The sequence below is a fragment of the Coturnix japonica genome, unplaced genomic scaffold (assembly GCF_001577835.2).
Source record: "Coturnix japonica isolate 7356 unplaced genomic scaffold, Coturnix japonica 2.1 chrUnrandom488, whole genome shotgun sequence".
NCBI classification, from domain to species: Eukaryota; Metazoa; Chordata; class Aves; order Galliformes; family Phasianidae; genus Coturnix; species Coturnix japonica.
Genome location: NW_015439883.1, coordinates 89,849 through 99,761, shown reverse-complemented (window position 1 = coordinate 99,761; position 9,913 = coordinate 89,849). Strand labels below are relative to the sequence as shown.

General features: G+C 50.9%; 1 protein-coding gene across 1 annotated transcript in view; it reads left to right on the top strand.

Annotated features, from left to right (window-relative positions):
* Positions 1-9,913, top strand: part of LOC107307120 (protein kinase C gamma type-like) — a gene marked incomplete at its 3' end in the record, with an annotated part of 35,033 nt that overhangs the window by 16,122 nt on the left and 8,998 nt on the right. The window contains 8 exon segments of the mRNA XM_032441687.1: positions 1,558-1,669; positions 3,553-3,684; positions 4,580-4,736; positions 6,418-6,552; positions 6,965-7,052; positions 7,356-7,385; positions 8,338-8,490; positions 9,750-9,912. Coding sequence (XP_032297578.1) covers positions 1,558-1,669; positions 3,553-3,684; positions 4,580-4,736; positions 6,418-6,552; positions 6,965-7,052; positions 7,356-7,385; positions 8,338-8,490; positions 9,750-9,912 — 970 coding nt within the window.

Genomic DNA, 9,913 nt, shown 5'->3' with positions numbered 1-9,913 from the left:
GGTTTCTCAAATCGGGCACTTTTGGGGCCCACAGACAACGTGAGGGGATTTGGGTACGTTGTGTTTCTTTTTTAAAATTAAATTGTTAAAAAACAGCCATTTGGTTTCCAAAATTCTGGCCATTTTGGGGTTTAAAAATCCGACATTTTTGGGCTGCAGACCGATGTGAGGGGGGGGATTTTTGGGTTTTTTTCTCAAATCTGTCCAATTTTTGGGTTTTTTTTAAAAATCTCGGTCAATTTTGGGTTGTGGTTAGTCTGGACCGGATTTGGGTGGGTTTTTATTTTTTTTAAATCTCGGCCATTTGGCAGTGTTTAAAATTTTTTTGTTCTGGCCATTTTGAGGTTAATTAAAATCCAGCACTTTTGGCCGCAGACCGACAATGGGGGGCCTGATTTGGGTTGAAATCTGGCCGTTTGGGCTGGGGATTTCGGGGTTGGTTGGTTGGGGCTGGAGGGATTTTGGGCCATTTGGGTTGTCAATTTTGGCCCAATTTGGAGGCCATTTTAGGGTCAACTTTCGGGCTGATTTTGGGCCCATTTTTCAGCCAATTGGGGCTGAAATTTGGGCCGTCATTTTGGGTCATTTGGGGCCATTTTGGGACTGCAAATTTTTGGGCCTCATTTTGAGGTCAATTTATCGGGTCAATTTGGGGGTCAATTGGTGTCATTTTGGGTTCATTTTGGTGTCATTTTGGGTCGTCTTGGGTCAACTTTGGGTCAATTTGGGGTCAATTGGGTCATTTGGGTTAATTTTGGTCTGTCGGGGTCCAATTTGGCCCGTGGGTCCGTCAATTTTGGGGCACTTTTGGCGCCTATTTGAGTTTTCAAATTTGGGGTCATTTTGGGTCCATTTGCGCGGTCAATTTTGGGTTCATTTTTGGCCCGTCAATTTGAGTCCAAATTTGGGGTCAATTGTGGGTTCCAATTTGGAGGGTCAATTTGCCGGGTCAATTGTTCCAATTTGGCGGTCAATTTTGGCGGTCAATTTTGGGCCAATTTGGGCCAATTTTGGGTCAATGTGGAGAGGTTCAATTTTGCGTCCGTCAATTTTGGGGTCAATTTTGGTTTCATTTTGGGGTCAATTTGTGGTCAACCTTCTCTGCCGTGCCAGCGTCGCCAGTAGTCGACCGGTGAATTTGGGTCAATTTTGGGTGTCCCGGTGAATTTGGGTCAATTTTGGGTCATTTTGGGGTCATTTGGGGGTCTGGCCAATTTGGGTCATTTTTGCGCCTCTGTGAATTGGTTCTGTCCAATTTGGCGGTCATTTGGGTCATTTGGAGCGTCATTGGATGATGTTCAATTTTTGGGTCAATATTGGGTCAATTTTGGGTCAATTTGGGTCAATTTTGGGTCAATTTTGGGTCAATTTTGGGTCAATTTGGGTCATTTTTGGGTCAATTTTGGGTCAATTTTGGGTCAATTTGGGTCAATTTTGGGTTTTTTTGGGTCAATTTGGGTCAATTTTGGGTCAATTTGGGTCAATTTTGGGTCATTTTGGGTCAATTTTGGGTCAATTTGGGTCAATTTTGGGTCATTTTGGTGTGTGTGCCCCCAGGACCCTCGGAACAAGCACAAGTTCAAGGTTCACACTTACAGCAGCCCCACGTTCTGTGACCACTGCGGGTCCCTGCTCTACGGCCTCGTGCACCAGGGCATGAAGTGCTCCTGTGAGTGTGCAAAACGAGTGTGTAACGAGTGTGTGATGGGTGTGTAATGAAGTGCTCATGTGAGTGTGCAATGAGTGTGCAACGAGTGTGTAACGGGTGTGTAAGGGGTGTACAATGAGTGTGTGATGAAGTGTTCGTGTGAGTGTGTAATGAGTGTGCAACGGGTGTGTAAGGGGTGTACAATGAATGGGTGATGAAGTGCTCCTGTGAGTGTGTAATGAGTGTGTAAGGGGGGTACAATGAATGGGTGATGAGTGTGTGATGGATGTGTAATGAGTGTGTGATAAAGTGCTCCTGTGAGTGTGTAAAAGGAGTGTGCAACGAGTGTGTAATGCATGTGTGATGGGTGTGTGATGAGTGTGTAATGGGTGTGTAACGAGTGTGTGATGAAGTGCTCGTGTGAGTGTGTAATGAGTGTGTAAGGGGTGTACAATGAATGGGTGATGAAGTGCTCGTGTGAGTGTGTAAAAGGGGTGTGTAACGAGTGTGTGATGGGTGTACAATGAATGTATAATGAGTGTGTGATGAAGTGCTCGTGTGAGTGTGCAACGAGTGTGTGATGAGTGTGTAATGAGTGTACAATGAGTGTGTGATGAGTGTGCAACGAGTGTGTGATGGGTGTGTAAGGGGGGTACAATGAATGGGTGATGAAGTGCTCGTGTGAGTGTGCAAAAGGAGTGTGAAATGAGTGTGTAATGGGTGTGTAATGAGTGTGTAATGAAGTGCTGTGAGTGTGCAAAAGGAGTGTGCGATGAGTGTGTACCGGTTGTACAATGATTGGGTGATGAGTGATGAAGTGCTCATGTGAGTGTGCAAAATGAGTGTGTAACGGGTGTGTAAGGGGCATGTGATGAGTGTGTAGGGGTATGTAACGGGTGTGTGATGAGTGTGTAATGAAGTGCTCGTGTGAGTGTGCAACGAGTGTGCGATGAGTGTGTGATGGATGTGCAATGAGTGTGTAACGGGTGTGTGATGAGTGTGTAATGAGTGTGTGATTAGTGTGCAAGGAGTGTGTGATGAGTGTGTAATGAGTGTACAATGAATGTAATGAGTGTGCAACCAGTGTGAAATGAGTGTGTAATGAAGTGCTGTGAGTGTGCAAGGAGTGTGCACAATGAGTGTGCAAAGAGTGTGTGATGAGTGTGCAACATGTGTGCAATGACCCATTGCACGCTCACACTGTTGCACACTCACACTTCAGGCTGTGAGATGAACGTGCACACTCATTATCACACACTCATTGTTACACACTCATTTACACGCTCGTTTTGCACACACACGCAGGCTGTGAGATGAACGTGCACACACTGTTACACACTCATTATCACACACTCATCACACACTCATTTACACACTTATTTACACACTCATTTGCACACTCCTGCAGGCTGTGAGATGAACATGCACACAGCTACACACTCATTATCACACACTCACTGTCACACACTCATTGTCACACACTCATTGTCACACACTCACTGTTACACACTCATTGTTACACACTCACTGTCACACACTCATTTACACACTCATTTGCACACTCGCGCAGGCTGTGAGATGAACATGCACAAGCGCTGTTACACACTCATTATCACACACTCATTATCACACACTCATTGTCACACACTCCTTACACACTCCTTACACCCTCATTTACACCCTCATTTACACACTCATTTGCACACTCAGGCTGTGAGATGAACGTGCACAAGCGCTGTCACACACTCATTATCACACACTCCTTACACACCCATTTACACACTCATTTACACACTCATTTACACACTCATTGTTACATATGGGGGGATAGGGGGGGTATGGGGGGGTATGGGGGGTTACACACCCATTTACACCCTCATTTACACACTCATTTGCACACTCAGGCTGTGAGATGAACGTGCACAAGCGCTGTGTGCACTGTGTGCCCAGCCTGTGTGGGGTGGATCACACGGAGCGAAGGGGCAGGATGAGGATCCGAGTGCGGCCGCTGGGGGGAGACACCCTGCAGGTCACAGGTAGGGGGTCATATGGGGCAGATATGGGGCGATATGGGGTGATATGGGGCGCTATGGGGCAGATATGGGGCACTATGGGGCAGATATGGGGCAGATATGGGGCAGAGTATTGCGGGCAGGCTATGGGGCGCTATGGGGCAGATATGGGGCAGCTATGGGGCACTATGGGGCAGATATGGGGCAGATATGGGGCTCTGTGGGTCCCTATGGGGCTCTGTGGGGTCTCTATGGGTCTCTATGGGTCCTTATGGGTCTCTATGGGGCGCTGTGGGGCAGATATGGGGCAGATATGAGGCTCTGTGGGTCCATATGGGTCTCTATGGGTCCTTATGGGTCTCTATGGGGCAGATATGGGGCAGATATGGGGCAGCTATGGGGTCTCTGTGGCTCCCTATGGGTCTCTATGGGTCACTATGGGTCTCTATGGGGTCTCTATGTGTTTCTATGGGTCCCTATGGGTTGCTCTGGGGTCCCAATGGGTCCCTATGGGTCTCTGTGGGGTCTCTATGGGTCGCTATGTGTCTCTATGGGTCGCTATGTGTCTCTATGAGGCACTGTGGGGCGCAGTGTCTCCCTATAGCTCCCTATGTGTCTCTATGGGTCTCTATGGGTCCCCGTGGGTCCCTATGGGTCTCTATGGGTTGCTATGTGTCTCTGTGGGGTTTCTATGGGTCACTCTGGGTCTCTATAGCTCCCTATGGGTCCCTATGGGTCTCTATGTGTCCCTATGGGTCCCTATGGGTCCCTATGGGTCTCTATGGGTCTCTATGGGATCTCTATGGGTTTCTATGGGTCTCTATGGGATCTCTATGGGTCTCTATGTGTCTCTATGGGTCTCTATGGGTCTCTGTGGGTCTCTATGGGTCTCTATGGGTCTCTATGGGTCTACCCACAGTGGGGGAGGCCCGGAACCTGATCCCGATGGACCCCAATGGACTTTCTGACCCCTACGTGAAACTGAAGCTGATCCCAGACCCCAAAAACGCCTCCAAGCAAAAAACAAGGACCGTGAAAGCGACACTAAACCCCGTGTGGAACGAGGCCTTCGTCTTGTGAGCCTGGGGGGAGATGTGGGGCAGGGACGTGGGGCAGCTATGGGGCAGATAGGGGGCAGCTATGGGTCTCTATGGGGTCTCTCTCTATGGGGTCTCTATGGGGTCTCAATGGATCCCAATGGAACTCAATGGGTCTCAATGGATCCCAATGGGTCCCTGTGGGGTCCCTATGGGCGATCTATGGGGCAGCTATGGGGTCTCTATGGGGTCTCTCTCTATGGGGTCTCTCTCTATGGGGTCTCTATGGGGTCTCAATGGATCCCAATGGAACTCAATGGGTCTCAAAGGAACTCAATGGGTCCCTGTGGGGTCCCTATGGGCTATCTATGGGGCAGCTATGGGGCAGCTATGGGGTCTCTAGGGGGTGTCTATGGGGTCTCAATGGATCCCAATGGTACTCAATAGATCTCAATGGAACTCAATGGGTCCCCGTGGGGTCCTTATGGGCTATCTATGGGGCAGCTATGGGGTCTCTATGGGGCAGCTATGGGGCAGTTATGGGGCAGCTATGGGTCTCTAGAGGGTCTCTATGGGGTCTCAATGGATCCCAATGGAACTCAATGGGTCTCAATGGANGCAGCTATGGGGCAGTTATGGGGCAGCTATGGGTCTCTAGAGGGTCTCTATGGGGTCTCAATGGATCCCAATGGAACTCAATGGGTCTCAATGGAACTCAATGGGTCCCTGTGGGGTCCCTATGGGCTATCTATGGGGCAGCTATGGGGTATCTAGGGGTGTCTATGGGGTCCCTGTGGGGTCTCAGTGGATCCCAATGGAACTCAATGGGTCTCAATGGAACTCAATGGGTCCCAATGGAACTCAATGGGTCTCAATGGAACTCAATGGGTGTCAATGAACTCAATGGGTCCCAATGGAACTCAATGGGATCCAATGGAACTCAATGGGTCTCAATGGAACTCAATGGGTCTCAATGGGTCCCAATGGAACTCAATGGGTCTCAATGGAACTCAATGGGTCCCAATGGAACTCAATGGGTCTCAATGGAACTCAATGGATCCCAATGGAACTCAGTGGGTCCCTATGGGGTCCCTATGTGCTATCTATGGGGCAGCTATGGGGCAGCTATGGGGTCTCTAGGGGGTCTCAGTGGGTCCCAATGGAACTCAATGGGTCTCAATGGATCTCAATGGGATCCAATGGAACTCAATGGGTCCCTATGAGCTATCTATGGGGCAGCTATGGGGTCTCTATGGGGTCTCAATGGGTCCCAGTAGAACTCAATGGGTGTCAATGAACTCAATGGGTCTCAATGGAACTCAATGGGTCCCAATGGAACTCAATGGGTCTCAATGGAACTCAATGGGTCTCAATGGAACTCAGTGGGTCTCAATGGAACTCAATGGGATCCAATGGAACTCAATGGGTCTCAATGGGTCTCAATGGGTCTCAATGGGTCCCAATGGAACTCAATGGGTCTCAATGGGTCTCAATGGGTCTCAATGGGTCCCAATGGAACTCAATGGGTCTCAATGGAACTCAATGGGTCCTAATGGAACTCAATGGGTCTCAATGGGTCTCAATGGGTCTCAATGGAACTCAATGGGTCCCAATGGAACTCCATGGATCCCTATGGGGTCCCTATGTGCTATAATGGGGCAGGTCTCTGGGCTGGCGCTATGGGGCAGCTGTGGGTCTGACGTGTCCTTGTGCCCCATAGCTCTCTCCGTGCCGGTGACGCCGAGCGCCGTCTGTCGGTGGAGGTTTGGGACTGGGACCGAACGTCCCGCAACGATTTCATGGGCGCAATGAGCTTCGGGGTCGCCGAGATGCTCAAGGGCGGCGTGGACGGATGGTGGGGGCACTTATGGGGCGCTATGGGGCAGCTATGGGGCGCTATGGGGCAGCTATGGGGCTCTATGTGTCTCTGTGTCTCTATGGGGTTCTATGGGTCTCTATGTGTCCCTGTCGGTCTCTATGGGTCTCTGTGGGGTTCTATGGGGTTCTATGGGGCAGCTATGGGGCGCTATGGGGTGGCTATGGGGCTCTGTGTGTCTCTATGTGTCTCTATGGGGTTCTATGGGTCCCCATGTGTCCCTATGGGTCTCTATGGGTCTCTATGGGTCCTTAGGGGTCTCTATGGGGTTCTATGGGGCAGCTATGGGTCTCTATGGGGTTCTATGGGGCAGCTATGGGTCTCTNTTCTATGGGGCAGCTATGGGTCTCTATGGGGTTCTATGGGGCAGCTATGGGTCGCTATGGGGCAGGTTCAAGCTGCTGAACCAGGAGGAAGGTGAATATTACAACGTCCCCGTGGCCGACACCGACGACTGCGCCATGAGGAACAAGTTCGAGGTCATTAGCATCTCATTAGCATACCAATTAACACCTCATTAGCATACTGATTAACACATCCCATTAGCATCTCATTAACACCCCTCATTAGCATCCTAATTAACATATCAGTGGCTGACTCCGATGCCCGTACCATAAGGAACAACTTTGAGGTAATTAGCATCTCATTAGCATCTCATTAGCACACCCATATTAACGCCTAATTAATATCCCCCATTAATTACCCCCCCTATCAATAACCCCTCCCCATTAATTACCCCTCATTAATTATCCCCATATTAATTAATCTTTCTTCCTTTTCAGGCGTGTAATTACCCCCTGGAGCTCTATGAGGTAATTAATGCTAATTAATAACTAATTAATTGGGCTAATAATTAATGGGGCTAATTAATAACCAATTGATGGGGCTAATAATTAATTAATGGGGTTAATAGCCAATTAATGGGGCTAGTAGTGGGCAGCTGTGGGGTCTCTAGGGGGTCTCAATGGATCCCAATGGAACTCAATGGGTCCCTATGGGCTATCTATGGGGCAGCTATGGGGCAGCTATGGGTTCTCTATGGGGCAGTTATGGGGCAGCTATGGGTTCTTTATGGGGCAGCTATGGGGCAGCTATGGGGTCTCTAGGGGGTCTCCAGGGGGTCTCAATGGATCCCAATGGAACTCAATGGGTCCCTATGGGCTATCTATGGGGCAGCTATGGGGTCTCTATGGGGCAGTTATGGGGCAGCTATGGGTTCTCTATGGGGCAGTTATGGGGCAGCTATCGTTCTCTATGGGGCAGTTATGGGGCAGCTATGGGGCAGTTATGGGGCAGCTATGGGGTCTCTAGGGGGTCTCTAGGGGGTATCAATGGATTCCAGTGGATCTCAATGGGTCCCTATGGGCTATCTATGGGGCAGCTATGGGGTCTCTAGGGGGTTTCAATGGATCCCAATGGAACTCAATGGGTCTCAATGGAACTCAGTGGGTCCCTATGGGGTCCCTATGGGCTATCTATGGGGCAGTTATGGGGTTGCTATGGGGTCTCTATGGGGTCTTAATGGATCCCAATGGATCCCAATGGAACTCAATGGGTCCCTATGAGGTCCCTATGGGCTATCTATGGGGTCTCTATGGGGTAGCTATGGGGCAGTTATGGGGCAGCTAGGGGGTCTCTATGGGATCTCAATGGATTCCAGTGGATCGCAATGGGTCCTTATGGGGTCTCTATGGGTTATCTATGGGGCAGCCCTCCTGCCCCACAGGGATGTAATTAATCTCCTGCTTCCCCCCCCCATTACAGAGGGTCCGTCGTGGTCCCTGTTCGCCGCCCCCCACCCCCCCCCCGGCTCTGAGCCCCACGGATCCCAACAGGGGCTTCTTTGGGGGGGGGGGACGCTCCCAACTGAACGACTTCCAGTTCCTGATGGTGCTGGGGAAGGGCAGCTTCGGGAAGGTATGGCAGACCCCCCCCAAATAGGGAGACCCCCACCCTAAATGGAGAGACCCCCCCCCAAATGGGGCAGCCCCATAGAGACCCCCCCTCCATCCCCAATTGAACTCTTATATTGACCACAGCGCCACCTAGTGGCCATTACCTGCAATTACACCCATTAACAGCGCCCCCTGGTGGCCACTCATTGCTATTACACCCATTAACTGCGCCCCCTTCTGGACACTCGATGCTATTACACCCATTAACTGCGCCCCCTTGTGGCCACTCGATGCTATTACACCCCCTTTCTATCACCCCCATTAACTGCGCCCCCTTGTGGCCACTCAATGTTATTACACCCATTAACTGCGCCCCCTTGTGGCCACTCAATGTTATTACACCCACTAACTGCGCCCCCTTGTGGCCACTCGATGCTATTACACCCCCTTTCTATCACCCCCATTAACTGCGCCCCCTTGTGGCCACTCAATGCTATTACACCCACTAACTGCGCCCCCTTGTGGACACTCAATGTTATTACACCCATTAACAGCGCCCCCTTGTGGCCACTCGTTGCTATTACACCCATTAACTGCGCCCCCTTGTGGCCACTCAATGTTATTACAGCCATTAACAGCGCCCCCTTGTGGCCACTCGATGTTATTACACCCATTAACTGCGCCCCCTTGTGGCCACTCAATGCTATTACACCCATTAACTGCGCCCCCTTGTGGCCACTCAATGCTATTACACCCATTAACAGCGCCCCCTTGTGGACACTCGTTGCTATTACACCCATTAACTGCGCCCCCTTGTGGACACTCAATGCTATTACACCCATTAACTGCGCCCCCTTGTGGCCACTCGTTGCTATTACACCCATTAACTGCGCCCCCTTATGGACACTCAGTGCTATTACACCCATTAACTGCGCCCCCTTGTGGCCACTCGTTGCTATTACACCCATTAACTGCGCCCCCTTGTGGCCACTCGTTGCTATTACACCCCCTTTCTATCACCCCCTATTAACAGCGCCCCCTGGTGGACACTCGTTGCTATTACACCCATTAACAGCGCCCCCTGGTGGCCACTCAATGCTATTACACCCATTAACAGCGCCCCCTTGTGGCCACTCAATGCTATTACACCCCCTTCTATCCCCCCGCCCCCTGCTGGCCATTGCCTGCTATTACACCTGACCTCCCCATCTTTAACCTGGCGCCCCCTCCCCATATTCCCCCCATATCCCCCCATATCCCCCCCATTGTTTCTGGGTCCAGGTGATGCTGGCTGAACATCGCGGCACCTCGGAGCTGTTTGCGGTGAAGATCCTGAAGAAGGACGTGGTGGTGCAGGACGACGACGCTGCCTGTACCATGGTGGAACGGAGGGTCCTGGCCCTGGGACCCCGGCCCCATTTCCTCACTCAGCTCCATTCCACCTT